This window comes from Dendrobates tinctorius, unplaced genomic scaffold (genome assembly GCF_039654945.1).
Source record: "Dendrobates tinctorius isolate UK_male_01 unplaced genomic scaffold, ASM3965494v1 ptg000394l, whole genome shotgun sequence".
NCBI classification, from domain to species: Eukaryota; Metazoa; Chordata; class Amphibia; order Anura; family Dendrobatidae; genus Dendrobates; species Dendrobates tinctorius.
Genome location: NW_027362060.1, coordinates 655,817 through 681,829, shown reverse-complemented (window position 1 = coordinate 681,829; position 26,013 = coordinate 655,817). Strand labels below are relative to the sequence as shown.

The 26,013-nt window shown below is 41.3% G+C and overlaps 1 protein-coding gene across 6 annotated transcripts in view; it reads left to right on the top strand.

The window, feature by feature from the left end:
• The window catches only part of DCUN1D2 (defective in cullin neddylation 1 domain containing 2), a 43,396-nt gene extending 26,351 nt beyond the window's left edge, over nucleotides 1-17,045 (top strand). For all 6 annotated transcript variants that reach the window (XM_073563531.1, XM_073563526.1, XM_073563530.1 and 3 more), the window contains exons 4-7: nucleotides 2,531-2,661; nucleotides 3,870-3,952; nucleotides 14,508-14,604; nucleotides 16,503-17,045. In XM_073563531.1, the coding sequence (XP_073419632.1) occupies nucleotides 2,531-2,661; nucleotides 3,870-3,952; nucleotides 14,508-14,604; nucleotides 16,503-16,582 (391 nt within the window). In that variant the 3' untranslated portion in view covers nucleotides 16,583-17,045. The remainder of the gene's footprint in view (nucleotides 1-2,530; nucleotides 2,662-3,869; nucleotides 3,953-14,507; nucleotides 14,605-16,502) is intronic.
• Nucleotides 17,046-26,013: the final 8,968 nt, after the last annotated feature.

Below are 26,013 nucleotides of genomic sequence, written 5' to 3'. Positions count from 1 at the left end.
ACTGTACATATCTAGAGAGAGGTTCTAGCAAATAGTTTTCTGTACTGCAGTGAGTTGGACATAAAACAAGGGACAGACTTCATCATACTGGTAACTTCTGACTGTCTTCTGAATGCTTGCTGTGTTATTATCTCTGCTAGACAGAAACACTGTGTGCTTGTGTGGAGTGATTAAAGCAAGCAAACTGAAGTGCTGTCATCATCTTTGCAGACATGCTGTATATATGAGTTTGTAATTTTTGGGCCCAGCGTATGCGTTTTTCAGTGTTATGACCCATATTGTAGTCTAAAACAATGTAGTTTGAGACCAATAAACTCATAATTGATTTTGAAAACACCAGGTTGTCATCCAAAAATTATAGAACAAAAATGAAGGTTAAATAAGCAAGTAACTAATACAGCTAAAGCAATTCATTACATATACCGGTCAAAGAAAGCTGCTGGAAGCTGAAAATTACTGACTATATTGGGGAGAGGACTGTACACACAGTATACAGTAAAATAAAATGGAGCCACCCACAGAAGCAGCTCATCCTGGTACTGTGGAGAGGTGCTGCAAGCACCCAGTTAGAGCATGCACTCCAGTAATACGGGGGTAACATGCCAGCGCTGAGTGGCTGGATCTTCTAGCTAGTCTCGTGCTACAGATCACGTGGATCTTCTTATCTTACATAGCATAGTTGGAAAAAGACACATGTCCAAAGAGTTATACCAAGAAATGGTAGAAGATAAAGGAAAGTAGAATAGGTATAACCGCAATGCATAAACCCATCTGACCAAAAAGAGCAATTTTTTTCCCTCCTGATTCCAAGTGTAAAATGATTGGATTAAATTCAGAACAAGAATTTTTTATTTTTACATATGTATTTACAGTATGTTCTTTTCTTTACAAAAAAAAAAGCTACGGTAATCCTTTTTAATTGTGTATATCCATTTGAAAGGGGGTCTCTCTGCTTCATCTTAGTACATAGAGGAAAACAAGCAGGACCATGACACAATTAGTTTACATTTAAAGTCATTTTATTGAAGACCTAAACATGTATGCCATTTTAGTCATCTTCCATGTTGAGTTTTCAGACTAGCTGTTTGCCATCTTGTAATACAGTACAGCACATTACTACAGTTTCCAGTTATGTCATTTTGGACAGCCATTTAAGAGGTTTCCAGGAATACATAACTAAATGAAATATCACTATTAATAAATTCCATAATACATTTAATTGGCAAGTCCCACCTCCTTTCATGTGTAGAATCGTGCTTCCTTTGGCTATACTAATCTACTACCAGAGATATCAGGGGTGTTGCGGTAAGAAGAGACTGCTCACACTGCTGTCTACAATGACTTTCTGATCCAATAAATAAAAACATGCTGCGCCCCATGCTGTCCACCCTGTCTGTCTGATCTAATGCTGGAGATACCAGGGGTGATGAGATAAAAAGACACTGCTCACACTACTGTGCACCTTGTCTATCTGATCTAATACTGGGGATATCAAGCATGTCGAGGTGAAAACAGGCCTCTCTCATTACTCTCCACCTTATCCATAAGGCCTAACTGGAAATACCAGTGATGCTCCTATTCTGAATATGTCATAGCAGTGGAGCTTCGTACTGGACAGACTTCTCTCAGGGTAACAGGATAGCGGACGTTCTTATACTATACCTCCCTAGACAAAACAATTGTGATTTACTAATTAAAGATATTTAGGACTTTATTTCTGTGACCTTTCTTTTTTAGTCTTTTTTTTTTTTTTCTTCCCCAGAGAACTCCTTTTAAAAGGAATCTGTCTCCTATTTTTTGGCATATAGGCTGCAGCCACTGCCATCAGGGGCTTATTCACAGCATTTTGTAATGCTGTAGATAAGCTTCCGATGTAACCTGAAAGAGAAGAAAAACGAGTTATATTATACTCACCCAGGGGTGGTCCGGGTCCGATGGGTGTCACGGTCCGGTCCAGCGCCTCCCATCTTCTAGCGGTGACGTCCTCTTCTTTGCTTCCCATCACGGCGCAGGCGTACTGCTTTGCCTTGTTGAGGGCAGAGCAGAGTACTGCAGTGCGCAGGCGCCAGACCAGGTCAGAGAGGTCTGGCGCCTGCGCACTGCAGTACTCTGCTCTGCCCTCAACAGGGCAGAGCAGTGCGCCGGAGCCGCAACGGGAAACAAAGAAGAGGACGTCACCGCTAGAAGATGGGAGGCGCCAGACCGTGACACCCATCGGACCGGACTCTCTTTTAGGTTACATTTTGAGCTTATCTACAGCATCACAGAATGCTGTAGATAAGCCCCTGATGGCGGTGGCCACAGCTTATATGCCAAAAAATAGGTGACAGAAGAGGGGCCTTCAAGGATGATATAACTGGAAACTGTTGTATGCTGTACTACAATGTAAGAAGGACAACATCTGTGTGAAAGCTCGTGTTTTACAATGCTTGGTAACTTTAGCAGATACCGACTAGTAAAGGCCGGAATTGTGGCTTATTCAAGACAAGCTAAAGGTTTTATTGCTTTTTAACATGTCTTCTATTTCCAGGTGTGACAGTACAGAAAAACTAAGAGCCCAGCTGCCTAGATTAGAACAAGAGATCAAAGACACACTCAAATTTAAAGACTTCTATCAGTTTACATTTAATTTTGCAAAGAATCCTGGACAGAAAGGGCTTGGTAGGTACTTAGGACTTTTGCCTTTTTTGGACTGATTTTGCTTTATGTCAACCACTGCTTATATTATCAGTGGGAGAAGAAATGAACTAATATGTCCGGAGCCGATCATCAAACATAAATTCGGCACAAATAGGTTAAGAATATGGCAAATTAAGATTCGGCAACAGACTCCGAATATATTCGCTCAACTCCACTCACACCTTTCCCATTGGTTCACTGCCGGCTCGTGAAACTTATCTTCTGAAATTCTGTAGTGTTCAGCAACTGAAAAATAGCAGGCATTTTGATTTTTTTTTTTTTTTCTCCCATACGGTGTAAACAAATTTAGATTTTGATAGATTAGACTTTTGTTGACGTGGCGATACAGAATATGCTTATTTTGCTTATTGTTTTTATTTTTGCAAAAATAAAAGGGGCCGATTTCAAAATCAATTATTTTTTTCTAGGGGAATTAAAACCTACAATATATAGTGAAAAATACAGTCTTATATGAAGCCCAGACTGTAGCTGAGCTTCTTTGGAGTGGCAAGGGCCTTCAACAAGCCCTCAGCTATTGAGCCAACCCATCGGCACCCTGCATTCACGAATGGACAGCCCAGAGATTAATAGCTCCATTTATTTGGTAATACTGCAGCGGTCAAAGCTACAAAGCTCGCTCCACTTGCAGTTAGAGGCTGTCATCAGCTGTATAGCACAGCTAGCATCTACCCTGTATAGGATCAGCGCCCGAACTTTATACATATGTACTCTCCTCATAACATATGTCCTGGGGAGGAAAGCTATTCAAGAATACCATTCACATGGCAAAAAACAAAGCTCTTATAAAGATTTTTGAATACCAGGATGAAAAAAAATACTATTTCATCATCAAAAAAAGTTGTGGGTCACTGCACCAACGAGATAATTTCTGCATTTGATATCCAAAATGGAAAATTGTACTAATATACTGGAAAAATTATTGTACAGTGCTCTCCGCAAGCCGTAACTTACTATTGAAGAAGTGACTGACGTTGTATAATCCTTTTGTCACTGCTATGTTACATTTCATAGTTGTTAAGTTACTTGGTTCTTGTATGATTCTCTAGCATGCTGTTTGCTGACATCCTATCTAATACCTTTCTATGTGTAGAAGTGTGTTGACATCTCTGTACCCTCTGAATATCTCTGATCTCATTTATTGATGTGTTTTTGTGGGGGTTTTTTTTCAGATTTGGATATGGCAATCGCGTACTGGAATTTAGTATTGTCCGGAAGGTTCAAATTCTTAGACCTTTGGAATAAGTTTTTGTTGGTACGTATGTCTAATCTTCACACAGATTCATCAGTCATAATGATATGTATTGTGGTTTCAATAGTTGCAATGTTAGATGCATTAGAACCATTGACACGATAGATTTATCTGTAGACCATTGCCCGATTTCGCTAACTTATCTGTTGATAACTGAAAACACCTTACATTAATCCTTTAAGTACTAGGACATTTAATTTTGCACTTCTGGTTTTTCCTCCCCTTTTCCATTAGCTATATATTTTTTTTTTACTTTGTCGTCAACCTAGCAGTATGAAAACTATTTTTTGGCAGGATAAGTTATAGTATAGAGGAATGCCATTAATTTTAGCATGAAATGTACTGAAAAACATAAAATATATTAAATCCGTTTGTGGAAAAAATCACTTGGTATCTTTGTTCGGGTATAGTTATGATTAGTGATGGGCAGACCCATGGATGTTTGTTTGGGTCCGTCGGGTTCAGCTGAGCTTTACAATAAAGTTTGGTTCGGGTATCAGAACTGTACCTGAACTTGATCTCAAACCCGGACCCCATTCTAGTGAATGGGGGCCCGAACATCCAGTGATTCCCACGTTGTCATCTGTGTGACACCAACATTGACAGGCGGTAACCTTACTGAAGTCACTACTGGTCACAGTCACTGGATATCGCGGTTCACACGCTGTCACAGAGAGGACAGCGTGTGGTCCAGCAGATGTGACTGAGGGTGAAAAGGTTACCGCCAGTGAGGATGACTACTACTTTCATCATCGTACACCTGGGGTCGCTGATAGCAGCGGGAGCATGCAATGTTTATGAGACTATTCACCATCTGGCGCTTGTGCATTGTAAGAAAGTTGTCAGTGCGTGTATAGTTCATTGTACATGTATTTAGCTAATAAAGAAATTAACGAAAAATATGGCGTGGGGAAGAGCCGGGTAAAACGCCAGGATTGGTACATCTAATGTTTGCTCCTTTTCTTGGGCAGCTCGAGGCTGCTATTTTTAGGCTGGGGAGGGCCAAATATCCATGTGCCTTCCCAGCCTGAAAATACCAGTCCTCGGCTGTCTGCTTTAGGCTGGTTTCACATTTGCGTTTTTTAGCGCTGGAAAAAAACGCTAACCTGCGCATGCGTTTTTTCCCCTATATTTAACATGGGTGCGCATACCTGCGCACTGGTCAGCGCATGTATGCGATTTTCATGCGCTGTGTTTTTTTGGGGTGTGCGATTGGATTTTCCAGACGCATCATGTTGCATTTTTTGGCCCTGCAAAAAAGCGCATGCGCACATATGCGCACGTTTTGCGCTAAAAATGGCCATTATAGCCTATGGATGCGCATATGTGCGCACTGGCATGCTCATGTAAGCGTTTTTTTGCATATGCGTTTTTTTTTTTTAACCATGGAATTTAGGGGTTTGAGTTAGAGTTAGGGTTAGTTAAGGGGGTTTAGGGTTAGGGTTAGGGTCAGGGTCAGGGTTAGGGTTGGGTTTTGGGTCAGGGTTAGTGTTTAGTATGGTTTGGTTAAGGGTTAGGGTCAGGGTTAGGGTCAGGATTAGGGTTAAGTATGGTTTTGTTAAGGGTTAGGGTCAGGGTCAGGGTTAGGGTCAGGGTTAGGGTTAGGGTCAGGGTTAGGGTTAGGGTTAAGTATGGTTTTGTTAAGGATTAGGGTCAGGGTTAGGGTCAGGATTAGGGTTAAGTATGGTTTGGTTAAGGGTTAGGGTCAGGGTTAGGGTCAGGGTTAGGGTCAGGGTTAGGGTTAAGTATGGTTTTGTTAAGGATTAGGGTCTGGGTTAGGGTCAGGATTAGGGTTAAGTATGGTTTGGTTAAGGGTTAGGGTCAGGATTAGGGTTAGGGTCAGGGTTAGGGTTAAGTATGGTTTTGTTAAGGGTTAGGGTCAGGGTTAGGGTTAGGGTCAGGGTTAGGGTTAGGGTCAGGGTTAGGGTTAGTTAGGGTTTAGGGTTTGGGTTAGGGTTAAGTATGATTTGGTTAAGGGTTAGGGTTAGGGTCAGGGTTAGGGTTAGTAAAGTCATGGTTTGGGTAGTGTGAGGGGCCACCTAAAAATGTTGGAAAAAAACGCAAACGCGGTAAAAACGCGCTAAAAACGCATACAAACGCATAAAAACGCTGCGTTTTTTTCATGCATGCTCATAAAAATGCTTGAAAAAAACGCAGCAGTTGTATGCTTATGTATGCGTTTTTTCAATGCGTTTTTTTGCGGGAAAAACGCGCTGCAAAAAAAAGCAAGTGTGAAACTAGCCTTAGCTTGGCTTGTTATCAAAAATTTATTTTATTTTTTTTAAAACCAGCCCAGATAAAACATATAGCTGAGGGCTGCCGCCTGCAGCTGTCTGCTTAACCTGCACTAGTTATCAAAAATATAGAGGCCCCCCACTCTGTTTTTTTTTTTAAATAATTTTTTTTTTTCCACATGGTTCGCCAGCCAATCACTTAACATGGCTGTGATGGGGCCGAAAGTGTCCACACAGAAAAAGCTTGTTGATTGGCTGCGCTGCAGCCTTTTAACCAGCTTTGTTCTGGCTGTCAAACACAAATAGTTAGGCTATGTGCACACGATGTGGATTTGTTGCGTTTTGCAGCGTTTTTTCCCACATGGAAATACTCCAAAAATGCAATGGAATAGTAAAGCAAGGTTAATCAATGACAATTCTGAAGTGTCACATATACAGAGACCGCATGAGCCGATGATGGGAGAATAGTCTCATTATCCGGCGCCTAAGTTCAATTGTAATAAAAATAAAATAAAACCATTGACATAATCACATGCAATATACATACTCACCGAACACCTAATCCCCGACGCACACGTCTGCTGCAATCAATCAAAAATAATAAACCAACATATACTCCCTGTCCATCGTAGTCCATTTAATACTGAGTGTCCCATGTCGATGTCACCCGGATGCCAGTGATACACTGCGAGAGCGATTACCTCCTGTCAGTGTATCACTGAGTCGCCGTGATAGTTCACTGGAGTACATCAGCTGATCAGCTCCAGTGCTCTCACTTACGGCAGCTGATGAACTCCGGTGAACTCTCACGGCAGCGCAGTGATACACTGCAGGAGCGATCACCTCCTGTCAGTGTATCGCCAGAGGCTGGGTAGCTACACGTGAGATCGCCATGGGACACTCGGTATTAAATGGACTACATAGTATTATATGTTGGTTTATTATTTTGTTTTTGTTGCAGGAGACGAGGGTGTCGGGGATTAGGCATTCAGTAAGTATATATACAGAAAAGAAAGGATATTCAGCTCACCCCTCGTAGTTCATCCTGAACTTTAATGCATCCGAGCACGGACACGTCTCCGCCAGAAACGTCTTTGAATACTTCAAGTGAAAAAAGGTTCAGCTCCAGGAATAAAATTCAGTGCTTTATTAATAAACTTTAAAAAATATACATGGCTGCTGTGATCATTTAATCGGTATATCCCGAAACGGATTACCGCATGGGGATAATTCAGAGGAGCTCTGTACACGTTTCGAGCATGTACTGCTCTTAGACTCAGAGTAACCTCAAGACGTTGGCTGAACAACTTATCAAGCTAATACACAATTGATCAGAATCAATTAATTAAAAATGCAAATTACTACCACCAACTATACAAAACCATGCAAACATAAAAAAGAAAAAAACCTTTAGAATACATGAAAGGCAAAAAATAATTATAATGAAATACAATGAACAAATTCAATAGTGAAGCATGAACTCTCTTCTTAAATTCAAGCCTGAAGGTACATGTGTTTCAAGCAAATATATCCATAATGCTTCCTTATTTCGTAGCGACTTCTCTCTATCACCACCACGTGTTTTTCTTTCTCATATGGGAGAAATCCCTATTGTGAACAGAAATAAAATGTTTTGATAGGTTAGAAATATTTGTATCTGTCGACTGCACAATATCATACAGATGTTCCCGTATTCTATCCTTCAATCTTCGGATAGTTGATCCTACATATTTCAGATTACATTTAGTACATTCAGCAACATAACATAATTTGAATTGCAAATTAAGAATTCCTTAATGTAAAATCAAATAAGGACGTTCCTACTTTGGTTCTAACTTATAGTCCCTATTTTTAAACAAATCCGCAACATAATTAACAAAAATTTGCATTTACTTTGTAATGATAATGTTATAAATGAATTGTTAAAGGATGGTGTGAGAATTGTTTCCAGAAGAGCACAAACCTTGGGTAATACCTTATCCCCATGTTTGTATTATTCAAATAACCAATTTTTATTGTTGTAGGAATTGTTATCTACAGTAGGTTATTATAGATGTGTCCAAACACCATATAAGACATGTTGCTTTTCATTCAAAACTTTATTTTTTTCTGATTCAGCTAACAACAAAAAATATAAAATTAAGGAATTCTTCCCATGATCTAGACTATATGCTTCTGTTAATACATCCCAGAATTGCATTTGCCTTTTTTGCTGCTGAATCACTCTGTTGACTCATGTTCAGTCTGTGATCTATTAGTATACCCAAGTCTTTTTCACATATGCTGTTGTTTAGCCCTATTCCTCCCATTTTGTATATGCTTTTTTCATTTTTATTGCTCAGATGTAGTACTCTGCATTTTTCCCTGTTAAAAACCATTGTTAGTTGCTGCCCACTGCTCCAGTTTATTTAGATCTTTTTGAATCATCTCTTTGTTCTCTAGTATTAGCTATCCCTCCTAGCTTTGTGTCATCAGCAAATTTAATCAGTGTACCCTCAATTCCTTTATCTAAATCATTTATAAAGATCTTACACATTACAGGACCCAGGACAGAACCCTGTGGTACCCCACTTGAGACATTGTTTCAACTGGATGTTCAGTCATTTACGACCACTCTTTGGGTCCGATCACTAAGCCAGTTATGAATTCACCTAACAGTTGCCTTGTCCATTCCATACTTTAGTCATTTTTTTCAATGAGGATGGTGTGAGATACTTTGTCAAATGCTTTGCTGAAGTCAAGATATACTATATCTACAACATTTCCCTCATCCACCCAGTCAGTGATTCTGTCATAGAAGGAAATTTAGTCTGACATGACTTATCAATTACAAACCCATGCTGACTCTGTTTAATCACTTCATTCTTATCCAGATACTTACATACATGTTGTTTAATAATTTGTTCAAAGATCTTTCCTGGTATAGAAGTCACTCAACGGCCTATAGTGCCCTGGGTCCACCTTCTTCCCCTTTTTGAAGATAGGAACATAATTTGCTCTTCTACGTCTCCTGTTCTCCAAGAATTTTCAAAGATTATGGAGAGTGGTTCAAATATTTCTTCTGCTATATCCTTCAGTACTCTGGAGTGTAATTCATCTGGACCTGGAGACTTGAATTCATTTATGTTAGCTAAGTGTTTCCTCACTATCTTTCTGTTTATAGATATGCTGGCTTCTTCTATTCCTTTAATAGGACACTGAGGATCAGTTGATGTTACATTTCCTTTCTGAGAGAAAACAGATGCAAAATAGGAATTTAAAAGTTTCGCTTTCACAACATCCTTTTTTTACCATTTCTTCATTTTCATCCTGTAAAAATTCTATAGTGTTAGGAACGGCGGAACGCACTAAATAAATAAATAATAAAGTGCGATCGCCGCTCGGGGTCCACCATGCAGAAGGTGTTAACACCACTGCTAAATAATGGCGAACACTAAATATGGTGGTATTATTGCACGCGGGTTGGACGTCACCCGGTGTGCGCTGAGTGTACGCTGTTAGCTTCACAGAGACGCCTAAGGTATAACATAAATGCTGAGCCTGTTGGAATCACAGGTCTCAGAGAAGTGCACACACAGTATAAGGTCACAGGAGCTGAACCCTAGGCAGAGGGTCAGTCTGTCTAGACCTACCGTGCGTGCGGCGTTGCAACTGTGGACACCAAGAGGAGCTTCAGACTGCAGCGCGGCGACAGATACTGCCGCTAATCATATAATCGTAGAGTTAGAAGGGACCTCCTGGGCCATCTGGTCCAACCCCCTGCTCAAAGCAGGATTCGCTAAATCATCCCAGTCAGATGTCTGTCCAGCCTCTGTTTGAAGACTTCCATTGAAGGAGAACTCACCACTTCTCGTGGCAGCCTGTTCCACTCATTGATCACTCTAACTGTCAAAAAGTTTTTTCTAATATCTAATCTGTGTCTCTTCCCATTCAGTTTCATCCCATTGCTTCTAGTCTTTCCTTGTGCAAATGAGAATAAAGTTGATCCTTCTACAATGTGACAGCCCTTTAGATATTTGTAGACAGCTATTAAGTCTCCTCTCAGTCTTCTCTTTTGCAAACTAAACATTCCCAAATCCTGCAACCTTTCCTCATAAGACAGGGTTTGCAGACCGGTCACCATTCTGGTCGCTCTTTTCTGAACTTGCTCCAGTTGATGTCTTTTTTAAAATGTGGTGCCCAAAACTGGACACAATATTCCAGATGAGGTCTGACCAAAGAGGAGTAGAGGGAAATAATGACTTCACGTGATCTAGACTGTATGCTTCTGTTAATACATCCTAGAATTGCATTTGCCTTTTTTGCCGCTGCATCACACTGTTGACTCATATTCAGTCTGTGATCTATTAGTATACCCAAGTCTTTTTCACATGTGCTGTCACTTAGCCCTATTCCTCCCATTCTATATATGCTTTTTTCATTTTTATTGCCCAGATGTAGTACTTTGCATTTCTCCCTGTTAAAAACCATTCTGTTAGTTGCTGCCCACTTCTCCAGTTTATTTAAATCTTTTTGAATCATCTCTCTCTCCTCTCTAGTATTAGCTATCCCTCCTAGCTTTGTGTCATCAGCAAATTTAATCAGTTTACCCTCAATTTCTTCATCTAAATCGTTGATAAAGATGTTGAACAATACAGGGCCCAGGACAGAGCCCTGTGGTACCCCACTTGAGACATTCTTCCAACTGGATGTGCAGCCATTTACGACCACTCTTTGGGTCCGATCACTAAGCCAGTTATGAATCCACCTAACAGTTGCCTTGTCCATTCCATACTTAGTCATTTTTTCAATAAGGATTGTATGAGAGACTTTGTCAAATGCTTTGCTGAAGTCAAGATATACTATGTCTACAGCATTTCCTTGATCCACCCAATCAGTGATACCGTCATAGAAGGAAATTAAGTTAGTCTGACATGACTTATTAGTTACAAACCCATGCTGACTCTGTTTAATCACTTCATTCTTATCCAGGTATTGACATACATGTTGTTTAATAATTTGTTCAAAGATCTTTCCTGGTATAGAAGTCAGACTCACCGGCCTATAGTTGCCTGGGTCCACCTTCTTCCCCTTTTTGAAGATAGGAACAACATTTGCTCTTCTCCAGTCTTCTGGCACTTCTCCTGTTCTCCAAGAATTTTCAAAGATTATGGAGAGGGGTTATCTCCATAATCAACAATGCCCGATAGCTGGCGCACTGTAGAGGATGCTGTTGTGGCTTGAAGCTTGACACTGGCTGGCGCAGACTCTAATGCTAAGTCCCTATACACACTCGTAATATCAGAGGAAGGGGAGCTTAATGAGTCATTCGCAGGTTCATGCATCCATCATCATTCACACAGTAGCAACTAGAGACTATACGAGCGGCCATGCGGACCTTTTATAGCCGTGCGCTTCCGGGACCTTCCAGATCTCTGAGATGGACCAATGAGATCAGTAGAAGGACCTGAGCATGTGACTCCCAATCTCCAATGGGAGATCGTCTCGTGAACATGCCCAGTAGCGCGACGAGAGGACTTAGCCTCTGGAGCGTTTTGCTGCAAAGCAGCCTGCATTGCTATTGCTGACCCAAAGGTGGCAGCAACAGCCAGACTCACAGAGCAGGTCTGGGCAGAGCGTCTGGGACGTCGAGACTGCTGAGCAATCTCCTCTGCAGTCGATAGACAATGAGAGATCGCAGATTGTGAGGCTCTGGATTCCTGCTGAGCCGCTGCAGGAACCCGACGCCTAACACTATAGTATCTTTGACTTTTCTTTTACGTTTGGCATAGCTCCAAAATCCTTTTTTTTTATATAGCTTTTGACATCTCTTGCAAACCTTAATTCATTGTCACCTTTAGATAATCTGGTTCGTGCCCTGCAAGTTCTGCAGACAGCATTATATTCTTCATTAGATATGACTCCCTCTTTCCATTTGATAAACATTTTTCTTCCTTTTCAGCATGTGTTTAACTTCTGTGTTCCCATCCTAGTTTCCTTAAATGCTTCGTTTTCTTCCCTCTTTTTGGAATTGTTAACGATTGTGCTTTGAGAATCTCATTTTTCAAGATTTCCCATCCTTCCTGGACATTTTTGTCCTTAAGGATATCCAGCCATTGGATCCCTCCGATTCTCTTTCTGAGTCCCTTTAAAATCTGCCTTTCAGAAATCTAACCTTGACGTCTGAGTCTTCACAGGTCTTCCTCCTCTAGTTATCCAAAGTTCTAAATTAGCATTGTCGCTACCTCCTAGGGTCCCAGCCACTCTTACCTCCTCAACCGTTTCCTCCCTATTTATAAGGATTAGATCCAAGGTAGCAGTTCCCCTTGTTTTCTGCCCTACCTTTTGGACGATAAAGTTGTCAGCAAGAGAGGATAAGAATTTGCTTAACCTGTTAGTTTTCGCCTGGGAGAGATTCCCAACAAATGTCTGGATAGTTGAAATCTCCCATGACAACGATGTCATATTTTTTTTTGGAGAACTTGGCCATTTGATGCATAAAGAGTTCATCCATATCTTCAGCTTGCACAGGCGGCCTGTAGTGAATGCCTACAATGGTGTCCTTTCCATTGTTCTCTCCTTGTATTCTTACCCAAACTTTATGTTAATGCTCCTACAAGGGCTGCTGAGTGTGTGTGTCTGTCTTTATTTATCTCTTTATGCACCGTTTTGTTAATGACGGTATCTGGTTGACACCTGTTAATTACTAAAGAGGTTGAACAAGGAAATGACATCTGAATTCTTTTCTTTATTTAGCTTTGTGGATTTGCAAAACCTCATGAAAAACCAAATCAAAAACGCATAAAAACCGCGCGAATTTTCCACTGCGTTTTTCTGCCAAGAGATGCAGAAACCTTGCGAACATAGCCTAACACGGACTTCCGTGAGAAGTCCTTGTTCAGAATCCGTGCACAAACACACTAGGTGTCCAGTACGGACCTTGAACTCTACCGTTCGAGCTCTCCCATATCTTGTTATGATACCAAACTTGTATATATTTAACTGGTTAAGATATTGCTGTTGTAGGTAGCTTCAATTTCAGTAGTTACTTTTGGGTGCAGGCATTAACCGGAGCAGGCTTGGCTCTTGAACTTGCTCCAGGCTGTGTTGGTGCTCTTCTGCTATACATGTATGGCAGCAATCACCAAGGAGTTATGCGGGAAAGTGGGTGTCCTTACTGTTCCCTAATGGCAGATGTCAGAGGCAGTAGGCATGTCTGATCCCCTGTTTTTAATGGAGATAAGGCTGGTTTCACATTTGCGTTTTTTTTCGCGGTATTTTAGCGCTAAATAGCGCATGCGGTTTTTTTTCCTATACTTTGCATGGGATGCGCTTATGTGCGCATACACATGCGTTTGTACGCGTTTTTCCGCGCTTGCGTTTTTTTGCGGTATGCGCTCGGGCGCACAAAATGCAACCTGTTGCATTTTTTGGGCGTCCGACTTGCCTCAAAAAAACGCATGCGCGCGCAATGCGTTTTTTTACAGCAAGACACCCATTATAAGTCTATGGTGAGCATATGTGCGCATTGGCACGCTTATGTATGCGTTTTTTTGCACATGCGTTTTTTTTTTTTTACCATTAGTTTAGACAATGGAATTTAGGGGTTTGGGCTAGAGTTAGGGTTAGTTAAGGGGGTTTAGGGTTAGGGTCAGGGTTAGGGTTAGGATCAGGGTATGGTTTGGTTAAGGGTTAGGGTCAGGGTTAGGGTCAGGGTCAGTGTTAGGGTTAGGATCAGGGTATGGTTTGGTTAAGGGTCAGGGTTAGGGTCAGGGTTAGGGTTAGTAAAGTCATGGTTTAGTTTAGTGTGAGGGGCCACCTAATGTTGGAAAAAACCGCAAACGCATACAAACGCATAAAAACGCTGCGTTTTTTTCATGCATGCTCATAAAAATGCTTGAAAAAAACGCAGCATCTGTATGCGTTTGTATGCGTTTTTTCAATGCGTTTTTTTGCGGGAAAAACACGCTGCAAAAAAAAAGCAAGTGTGAAACTAGCCTAAGACCTCCCCCCTCCCACCAAGCTGTGAACACATGCATACTCAGCCAAGCGTGCATGTGCATAGGTTGATAAGGAGGAATGTATGACAACTAAACAAGTGCTTATTAGTTGTACAATTCTTTTCATTTATGAATCTTACAAGTTGTGCCATGGATATAGTTGTTTCTCTTTTCATTTTCCAGAACAATTGAATGTTAACATATAAATCATTTGTTCTTAAAAGATTCACTGCTTCTAGAGTCCATTTTTATTTTATTTTTTTTTTCCTTACATGTTGTAACTGAGTATCTTTCATAAAGCTCTAAATTTTGGATGGTTATATATTCTCTATTCCAATCTTTTAGGAGCACCATAAGAGGTCAATCCCAAAAGACACATGGAACTTATTATTGGATTTTGGCAATATGATTGCAGATGACATGTCCAACTATGATGAAGAAGGTATTTATTCTACTCCATGAGCCTCTCAATCTAAGCAGTATTTATTCATATTTTTAGAAATTTATTTTAGCAAAATTATAGTTAAAATATATTGGGAAATTCCCAAGAAGTGGTAGTAGGGGTCCGATAGTAATCATGATCTACCGATTCCCAAACAGGGATAATTTTTATTTAACTTTTTTGTTACTTGCTCTGCTGATAAGTGGTTTGCCTTGCTTTAGTTTTTAAATTAAACTGGAAAATACGTGAGTTAATTTCTTCTTGGTTACAATTTTGATGTTTCTGCATTTTAGTTGTGAATTTAAGTCCAGCCACAATTGTCTTCTAGAATTAATGTGTGAAGTGTTTAGTACCATATCATTATAATGTGTGTTCTTGCCCTTACCTGACATTGGCATCCCTGACACTATTGTTCTTTTCTGTGTTTGTAATAGTCCTTTACAAAAGATTGGCTGATGGCACATTCAGAAATGTTTTTATTGCTAAGCTGTACATTTTACCCTTACAAGTGGTTCCACTACAGACGCTGCCTGCACACGTAGTGCCCGATTCATTATTGCATTTGCATCTGTTTTTCTGTCTTTTTAGCATTTTACTGTCTGTTTTGTTTCTGCACCACATTCATCTTTCCACTTGAGCCTTTTATAAAGTCCCCTTTTTATTTGTTCATCTTTTTGTTTTTACTTTTTCAGTTTTTATCTGGGTGTGTAGTTTAGCATTTCCATATGTTGTCACCTGATTCATCTTTTCTGACTTTTTGAAAAATTGCAAATATACTCCCAGAATGAATTTTTAAGTACGCCTGAAGCTTTGCCGAAATTTTGCATAATTTTAGTGGAACATAAACCATGTGAGCTATTTTTATGAATTTGGTGCAAAAAATATCAGCGAATAACACAAGACAAAAAAAAATAAATGGAACTTGAAATAATAGCAAATGGTGAACCGGGCTCAAAGTGTTTCATTACCACACAGCCAAAAGTGAGCACCGTGTTACCATGCGATGAATTTTTGTAGTGTGGCTAGAATCGCTGAAAAGTCTGAATATCATATTCTTCACCTGTGCTTATTACATGCTGAAGCCCGGCTATGTGTAACACAAGCGATCAGAAGATTTCATCATCAAGGCTCCTAAGGAGGCTATTGAAGCAAGTGAGAAGTAAAAAATAATGTTTTTAAAAATATTAACACAAAATTCTATATATATATATATATATATATATATATATATATATATATATATATATATATATATATAATATAATATAATATTTCAAATCATCCCTCTTTTGCCCCATTCAAAATAGAATAAAAAAACGCATATTTGGTATCACGGCTTTCAGTCAGAAACACCCGATCTATCAAAATATTAAAATAATTCATCTGTTTGGTAAACGGTGTAACAAGGAAAAAAACTCAAAACTTCAAAATTACATTTTTCTCTAATCCCCTCCACACTAGCACACAGGCGGTTGCCTCCCCATCCTAATTAGGGACAGGAAACAAAAGGTTTAAATAGCCCTCCCCTTCCCTCAATCCCCAGTGTTTTCCTGCCCCTAAGGGATGAAGAGTTTTTTTGTACATTCCTGAGGGTGTTCCGACGACATTCTCTTGGACCTTTTAAGCCTGGTAGCCAGGGTCGCTCGTTCCAGACCTTCCTCCCGCAGTTGCCTCTGCCTCGGGCGGGACTTTGAGTTGCACAAATAGTTACCTACTTTTCAAAGTGTTTTGTGGCCGTTTTTTGACACAAACACTTTGATGAATCTGGGCCTGTCTGAGGCGAAAGTTTTTTTTATCATAAATTCATTGCGAAAATGATACAGGAACCTGAAATTTGTTTGGGTTTTTTATTATTTTTTTAACTGCTTACGTAAAAAACTTTTTTCTTTTTCTTTCAGGAGCATGGCCAGTACTTATAGACGATTTTGTGGAGTATGCAAGACCTTTAGTGACGAGTGGAAAGCGCAAACCCCTTTAACCATAGACTTAAAAAGAACTAGTGATGCTTTTTTGCCATTTCATTAGATAATGAAGACTGTTTTTGGCCAATAACTGAGCGGCAGAGTCACCCGGACACATGGACATGGAAAATGCTACTGTCTGAATTCTGCCTTAGAACATTGTGGTGGATAGCTCTTGGGCAAGACATGAAGTGGATGAACTTGCTGGCAGTGGGAGCACTGGCTGTTTTTAGGAGGCTGGCTTCATATCTTATATTGGTTGTATCATATAGGATGTAGAGATTGCATGATTTTATACTTTGGATTTGTTGAAATAAAGGCCATTTTATTAAAGGAAATTCGAGGAAAAAGACATTTAAAAGCATGCCATTCAGTTTACGAGCCAGAATAAACACCAGCAGTTACCGAACAGCTGTATTATATTGTATCTATATAAAAAGCAGTATTTGTGTTATAAATTAAATCTTTAATGGAACCTTATATGGCATCTTGTATCTTATTTCTGTCTCTTCACAGCCTAGCCTATGCATATCTACAACTTTCCCTGTTCGTACACTGAGTTCACAACAGACCCTTATTCTGCTTTTGGAAAATTTTCACTTTACAAGAGGAATTAAAATATTGCTGACTTTTATTCTAACGGCTGTATTGTTGCAAGGCAAAAAATGAGAAAAAAAGCATTGTGGTGGAGGCTGTCACAATAAAGACAAGGATGAGAACGTGTAGAAAGGCCATGAATGTTTGTTAAGACAACAACGTGTTTCAAAATCCATCTTTTCTTCCTCAGGCTATCATTGGTGTATTATGGCTCCGTTCAAGGTTCAGGAATGGAGAGTTGAATCTTCATAGAGAAATGCAGATCAATTCTTTTTTGGGAAAAAGTTTCTTACATTTCTCTGATTGCATCTTCCAACCAGCCAATTCTCCACAGACATGCACATCACATTGCGCAAGCATTTCTTCAATAATGAGACAGGGATAAATTGCTAATAACCTTCTAAAAAAAAAATAGGAATAAACCAAATAGTAGTCCAGATAGATAAAGACTCAAATAAATGTATTTAATTACACAAAAAAGGGAATAACAGAACAAATGGACTTAATAAAATACCATAAGATAATATCACAAGGAGATAGATGCGATGCATAATAGACACATTGGCCATAATAGCAAAGTAATCATATGAATATAATAGCAATAATAAAGTGCATAATGTGAACAGGCTGAAAAGCCAATCATAAAGTGCATAAAAATGAATAGATCATAGATACCCGTAATAAATGGCTCAGTGCGTCTAAGGCTTCTTTCACACACCCGGCTTTTTGATTCCAGCGCCGTGCGGCGAAAAGCCGTAGGGGCGGATCCGGGATGTGCCGGAGACACCGGATGCCTGTGTGGCCGGATACAGTGGCGCCCACATTTAAAAGAGCAGCGCGAGACTCAGTCTTCGTGCATGCGCTGTGAGAAAAACTGGTCCGGCGCTGTCAAAAAAGTTGCAGCAAACGTTTTTTGCAGACGCCAGACGGCTACTTCTTGCCGTATCCGGCAAAAACCGGATGCGCCGCATACCCATCCGGCACGGTGCGGCGACAATACAACTCTATGGGACAAAACCGGATCCGGTGGTTCCAAATTTCGCCGCATCGTGCCGGATTCAAAAAGCAGGATGTGTGAAAGCAGCCTAAGGCTCCCTCCAACTTACGTTTCGCCTACCGTGGCTTTTTCAAGGAGTTTGACTCCTTGAAAAAGCCACGGTAGGTGAAACGTACGTTGGAGGGAGCCTTAGACGCACTGAGCCATTTATTATGGGTATCTATGATCTAGTCATTTTTATGCACTCTATGATTGGCTCTTTTCAGCCTGTTCACATTATGCACTTTATTATTGCTATTATATTCATATGATTACTTTGCTATTATGGCCAATGTGTCTATTATGTACCTATCTACTTGTGATATTATCTTATGGTATTTTATTATGTCCATTTGTTCTGTTATTCCCTTTTTTGTGTAATTAAATAAATTTGAGTCTTTATCTATCTGGACTCCTTTTTGGTTTATTCATTTTTTTTTTTTAGAAGGTTATTATGTTTATAATATCCATTTATGCTTTAGAGATAATAAGTGATTTTTCACTAAGTTGTTTATTAAGGGATAAACTTCTGCCAAACACATTTCTTGGGGAATAAAGAATTAGGCATTTTAGAACACAACCTTCACGTCTTTTGTTTTCCCTAATAGCAGACTGACAATTGTGTTTTGCCAGCTTTAGGCCGGTTTCTAACATTTGACATGCCATGTCCAGGTATGAAATGATACTCGGATCGGGAGCAGATATCCTGACCAGAGCTGAACCATTTAATATATGCATATGATGCTATTAAGTTTTGGTTGGGAGATCTGCAGTCTTTACTAGTTTTATTAGACATATGAAACTGGTCTTACAAGTAACTACTGTAGAGTGGGGAATAGTGAGTGAACGTGCTCAGATAAGGTGTTATCGGAGCGTGCTTGTGTGCTAACCGAGTGTCTTCTGCGTGCTCGAATAATATGTTCGAGTCCCCGCGCCTGCATGTCTCGCGGCTGTTCGACAGCTGCAACACATGCAGAGATTGCCTAACAAACAAGCAGTTCCTGCATGTGTTGCAGCTGTCGCACAACCGCAAGACATGCAGCCATGGAGATTCAAACATATTTTTCGAGCACACGAGCATGCTCGGATAACACCTTATGGCTAGTTTCATATTAGCGCTTTTGAGCGCAGCGACGGCCGCCGCTAAGCCCCGCCCCCTGCCGCGCCTCCGCCGGTAGCTCCGGCGCATGACGCTGCATGCGTCCTGCGTCCCCTATCTTTATCACTGGGGGCGCAGGCCGTGCGCAGTATGCGTTTGGCGGCGCATGCGTCCTTTTCACGGTGCGCCGAGCACAACCAAACTGCAGCAGGTTGCGTTTGGCACTGGTCGGCGCACCGTGAAAAGGACGCATGCGCCGCCAAACGCATACTGCGCACGGCCTGCACCCCCAGTGATAAAGATAGAGGACGCATGCAGCGTCGCACGAGCGGCAGGGGGCGGGGCTTAGCAGCCGTGCGCGGGCCGTCGCTGCGCTCAAAAGCGCTAATGTGAAACTAGCCTATCCGAGCTCGTTTTTTTCGCTATGCTGTTTACCGATCCGATTATTTTTATAACTTGATAGATCAGGCGATTCTGAGCGCGGCAATACCAAATGTGTGTTGTTTTTTTATTTACTGTATATGCTCGTGTATAAGCCGAGTTTTTCAGCACATTTTTTTTGTACTGAAACGGGGGGTTTCAGTACAAAATACTCGTGTATTAGCCGAGGGGAGGGGGAGGGGGGCCTCCCCTCTGCTAATACACGAGTCATTGTCCCAGAAAGACGGCGGGGGAGGGGGAGCGGCAGAGCAGCGGTTGACAGAGGCAGGAGTCGGCGACTGTGGCTAAAGTCTGTGTTGCTGCTAAATGACAGCTAAATGAAGCGCGCACAATGACAGCTGCAGCCGCCAGCTTCCAGAAGACATCCTACTCACCCCCAGCGTGCCCTTGTAGCATCTCGTTGGTCCTGATGCTCTGGCAGCATGCTGTTGGTGCCGGCTTCCTGCAGCTCTTCCTGCGCTGAGCGATCATGTGGCACCGCTCATTAAGGTAATGAATATGCACACGTCTCCACTCACATAGGCGTGGAGCGCATATTCGTTACCTTAATCGCTCAGCACAGAAAGAGCTGCAGGAAGCCGGCACCAACGAGATGCTACCAGAGCGTTGGGACCAACGAGATGCTACAAGGGCATGCTGGAGGGTGAGTAGGATTTTTTTTTTTTGTAATGGGTAGCATGCATACCAGGACAGCGATGGGGGAGCCACGCATACCAGGACAGGGATGAGTGGACAATGCATACCCGGCTTATACTTGAGTCAATAAGCTTACCCAGTTTTCCGTGGCAAAATTAGGTGCCTTGGCTTATACTTGAGTATATACTTTGTGTTATTTTGAATGGGGATGATATGAACTCATATATTTTTTTTTATATATATATATTTTTAAAAACACTTTTTTTTTTACTTTTTGTATGCTTCAATATTCTCCATGGGAGACTAAAAGCTGCAGTTGTCTGATCGCCTCTGCTACACACAGGCGATGATCAGATCGCCTGTGTGTAGCAGAAATGCTCACTTGCTATGAGCGCCAACCACTGGGTGGCACTCATATCAATCTGGCAATGATAACCACGGGGGTCTCCTGCAGACTCCAGGTTGTCATGCCAACCTGTCGGTGACCCTCGGTCATGTTACACAGGCGCGGATGGGCGGGATTAGTGACGCACTTCGGGTGTGATCACATTAAATGCCATTGACAGCGGCATTTAACGGGTTGACAACCGCGGGTGGATCGCGATTCCACACGCAGCTGTTGCGGGCATATGTCAGTTGTTCCAGACAGCTGACGTGTCCCGGGAAAGATGTGGGCTCTGCGCCGGAGCCCACATCAGAGGGAGCGACGCGTCATGCGCCGTTCATGTACAGCACATGTTTTGAAGGGGTTAATAACCTCATTGGCATGTAAGTGCGTGTATTTCTGCACGTGGTGCTCATAATACTGAATAACGTGAGATTTTTTGAAAATTTTTGTTCCATTTTTTCATAATTTACATATATACATGTTTACTAATCCCGTGGTTTCCGTAATCCCACGACTTTTTCTTCTTTGTCTTTCCATTTCAATGTTGAGAGTGTTAGAACATGATATCTTTTGTGCTACATTTAACTAATACTGTTTGGTGGAATGAGGTTGTATACAAGGCTTATTACAATATGAAAGGTTCTGCAACATTCAAATAAACTTTGTATCACGCCCTAACTATTCAAGATCTCGGTTTGTTGTTCGTGAAAGGAAAACCTGTTTACAGCCAGAGGCAGTTAGCCTACACCGGCCTTTAACATTCCTAGTTACGATATATTGCTTTGTATTCTAGCATGAGTTGGCTTTAGTTATGTATTGTTATCCTGTTGCAAATTTTGCTTAAATTATTTTAAACAAAGCAGAACAAAGAAAGCTGTTTTGCAAAACTTCAGAAGTTTTAAACTGAATTTCCTAAAATTAGAGCAAAACCTTACAACAGTACATTGTGTGGCCTCACCCATGCTGATATGATCCCCAGACCTTTTTTTGATTGGACTGAACACACCAGCAGAGGTCCCCATTTCTCTTTGTATATATGACACCTTTATTCTTCCAGTGTCTGTCCTATAGGCATCAGTAATAGACAACAATATTGTCATTAGTTTTGTATCCTGCAGCTCAACAGCATCGATTGATTACACTGAGATTGATATAATGACAGATGTTAATTACTGATTCATCTTTTGGGGAAAAAAAAGGCTTCCATTTACTCTATGGTAATGCATTTATGACATTTAACTCATTGTAATTAATATAATGCATAATTTTGACAAAAAAGTACAAAGAAAAATATTTGGATGTGATGTTTCACTGTGAAGAAATTGAGTGTCTCTTTATTTTTTAACCCATTCAGCCTCTAGCATTTTTTCACCTTCCAGGCCAGGCCAAATTTTGCAATTTTGACCACTGTCACTTTATGTGGTAATAACTCTGGAACGCTTCAACGGATCCCACTGATTCTGAGACCTTCATGTGACATATTGTACTTCCTGTTAGTGGTAAATTTTGGTTGATATTTTTGTTTTTTATTTGTGAAAATATCAAAAACTTGACAGACAAATTAGAAAATTTAGCAAGTTTCAATCTTCGAATTTTTATGTCCATAAACCATATAGTTATATTACACAAAATAAAATCCCCAAAAAACAAGGAAGCAATAGCCAAATAAAGTTAAATCATCTTTATTAACAAAACTTAAACATAAAATTAAATTAAAAATGGAGATACAAAAACAACAGATTACAACCTAACCAGGTAATAAGCCTATGTGTGTGGGATGGGCAGGGCTTTAGTCGTGGCCACTAATATCTGCAACAGTGTGCCCAGGCCTCCCATCACATAAACACGCTGCCTGTCAGCATACCTGCAGCGCCTTTCACAGCTCTATCAGGGTCCTCTACATTTCTGGAGGACTTCAGGATCCACTTTAGAAATAACAGTCACAGTCCAGTTCAACTTTGAACGGAGCAACTTTACTGAGACTTGTACATAGCATAATCATATTCTTTCCAGCATCATCATCAGGGTTCACAACATGCAACTTCTTTTCTGTCCCTTTCCTTCTTTCTCACTAAGCCCGCTTCTGGGGCGGACCGTGCCGAACGGTCCTACAGCATCTTCAGTGCCCAGCCACACTTCAGTTGGGTGTTCCCTCAGCCACTTCACCCCGACTCTGAGGGCATCAGCCCACGAGATAAGCTGCCACATGTTGAGATGTGCTCGTACTGCCTAGTCTTCACTAGCAACTGCAGACCCACTTATACTGCGCTGCCAGTACTGCTGCTGTAGATCCCTCTGTAACAATCCTGGTCACGATTATTATATGCTGGGCCTTTGGCTTGAGCTGAACATTGCGTGACATGGTGTTGCCCAGGGCTAGCCAGCCCTCCTGAGCTAATGGGCACCCTCGCCCCGACTGACTCCTATCAGGAAGTCCTCTCTAACATCCCACCGTGCCCCTCCTATGTGAACTGTAACTATTTCCCATATTCTGCTATGCTCCATCTAGTGGCCAGTCTTTGTGCCTCCGGCGCACATGTGGAATTTCCTTTCAAAGCATGTGAGCTGTGATACCTAATGCCCGGCGTTACCCATGTTGAGGTCCTGGCTGGGGCACTGTGTGCGCCGCTATTGCTGTGCTCATTGGTAGCAATATACCTTGTGATCAACCAGGTGACCGGTTGCTATGGCTATTAAAGTCCTTGTTATACTCCTGCTCCACATTCCCTTGAGAAAGTGGCCTGTGTGTACGCGAAACACACGTTGGGGTCCTACCCTCTGCCTTGGGTCCGTGCACATTTCTATTTGTAAGCCCTCCTTATTTATGGTCATATGCCCACTTGGGTTTTAGATTTAGGTGACTATGGGGTGAAGTTTGCTTGCACATTATATATAGCCAGTCACATTGTGTGACTTCTGTAATGGCTGACTATATTGATTATTTGATGTGATGCATGGGATTTTTCTCCCCCTTGTTTTTGTGTCTGTCCTGTTTTTTGCTATTATGCTATGTTATTGTATCTAGACTGTATTTTGACTAAGTTGTAATTTTTTACTCAATTGAATCCTATACTGCGGTTGTTCTCCTATTTTTTGATTATACGTATGGAGTGGAATTGATATGGCAGTTCACTTGTTTAAACTACCGCCATTGTTGTTTAAAAAGTTATTGGGCATTTTTCTATTTCTAATTGCTCTTTCTGTGTTTTCCACAGTATTTTTTTGCCCTGCAATGGACTTTCATGCACGAGATCGCACATGGCGTGCACAGTTGAACGATGTTGTCCAGGACAGCACCGACGGAGGTACTGATGGGTGCAGTAGGGATATATAAGAGGCTCTGCTACAGTTTAAGGACTTATTAAAAATGAGGACATGCATTTGGTGGAACCATGCGTTCCTGGATGAATACATTCAGAAAAGTTTGATCCCTAGAGGTTTACGGATTCAGGTGTTCCCATCCTTTCCTATACAGGATGATGGTTTTAAAGATAAGTGGGAGGAATTAACCCCTTAATCGCATATGACGTACTATCCCGTCCATGTGCCCTGGGACTTAATTCCCAGGGACGGGATAGTACGTCATAGCGATCAGCGGCGCCCACGTGGTTAGCGCCGCTGATCGCGGCCAGGTGTCAGCTGATTATCACAGCTGACACCCGGCACAATGTGTCAGGGGCGGTCGCGGACCGCCCCGACACATTAACCCCTTGCACACCGCGATCAAACACGATCGCGGTGTACCGGGGGTTAAAGGAAAGCATCGGCAGGGAGGGGGCTCCCTCCGTGCTTCCCTGAGCCCCCCATGGCAGCGCAATGTGCAGCGCTGCTGCGGGGAGCTCCTTTTCTGCAGGCCTCCAAATCCAAGATGGCAACGGGGACCTTCAGGGGCCTGCAGGGAGCTGGCTTCCTCAGTGCCTGCAAAGCGCAGGTACGAGGAAGCCTGCTGCACTGCCTGCGACAGATCGCTGATCTGTCACAGTGATCTGTGATGTGACAGATCAGCGATCTGTCACAGGACAGTGATGTCCCACCTGGGACAATGTAATAAAGTTAAAAAAAAAAAAAAAAATCGCCAAATGAATTAGAAAAAAAAATATATATATTCTCCCAATAAATTCATTTTTTGGAAATAAAAAAAAAAAAAAAAAACAATTAAAGTACACATATTTGGTATCGCCGCATCCGTAACGACCTGCCCTATAAAACTGTCCCATTAGTTAACCCCTTTAGCGAACCCCTTAAAAAATAAAAATAATAAAGCAAAAAATAATGATTTATTATCATACCACCGAACAAAAAGTGCAATAACGCGCGATCAAAAAGACGCATATAAATATCCATGGTACCGCTGAAAACGTCATCTTGTCCCGCAAAAAACGCGCCGCAATACAGCATCATCAGCGAAAAAATAAAAGTTATAACTCGCAGAATAAAGCGATGCAAAAATAATTATTTTTTATATAAAATAGTTTACATTGCATAAAACCGACAAAACATAAAAAAAACCTAAATGAGGTGTCGCTGTAACCGTACTGACCCGAAGAATAAAAGGGCTTTATCAATTTTATCGCACGCGGAACGGTGTAAACGCACCCCCCCCCCAAAAGAAATTCATGAAACGCTGGTTTTTGTTCATTCTGCGTCCCAAAAATCGGAATAAAAAGCGATCAAAAAATGGCACCTGCCCGAAAATGGTACCAATAAAAACATCAACTCGTCCCGCAAAAGATAAGACCTCACATGACTCGGTGGGTCAAAATACGGAAAAATTATAGCTCTCAATATGTGCTGATGCAAAAACTATTTTTACAATAAAAAGCGTCTTTTAGCGTGTGACAGCTGCCAAACATAAAAACCCGCCATAAATAGTAAATCAAACCCCCCGTTATCACCCCTTAGTTAGGGAAAAATAATAAAATTAAAAGAAAATGTATTTATTACCATTTTCCCATTAGGGCTAGGGTTAGGGCCAGGGCTAAGGTTAGGGCTAGGGTTAGGGCTGAGATTAGGGTTAGGGGTGTGTTGGGGTTAGGGTTGGAATTAGAATTGGGGGTTTCCACTGTTTGGGCACATCAGGTGCTCTCCAAATGCAGCATGATGTCTGATCTCAATTCCAGCCAATTCTGAGTTGAAAAAGTCAAATGGTGGTCCTTCCCTTCCAAGCTCTGCCATGCGCCCAAGCAGTGTTTTACCCCCACATATGGGATATCAGCCTACTCAGGACATTGCAAAACAACTTTTGGGGTCC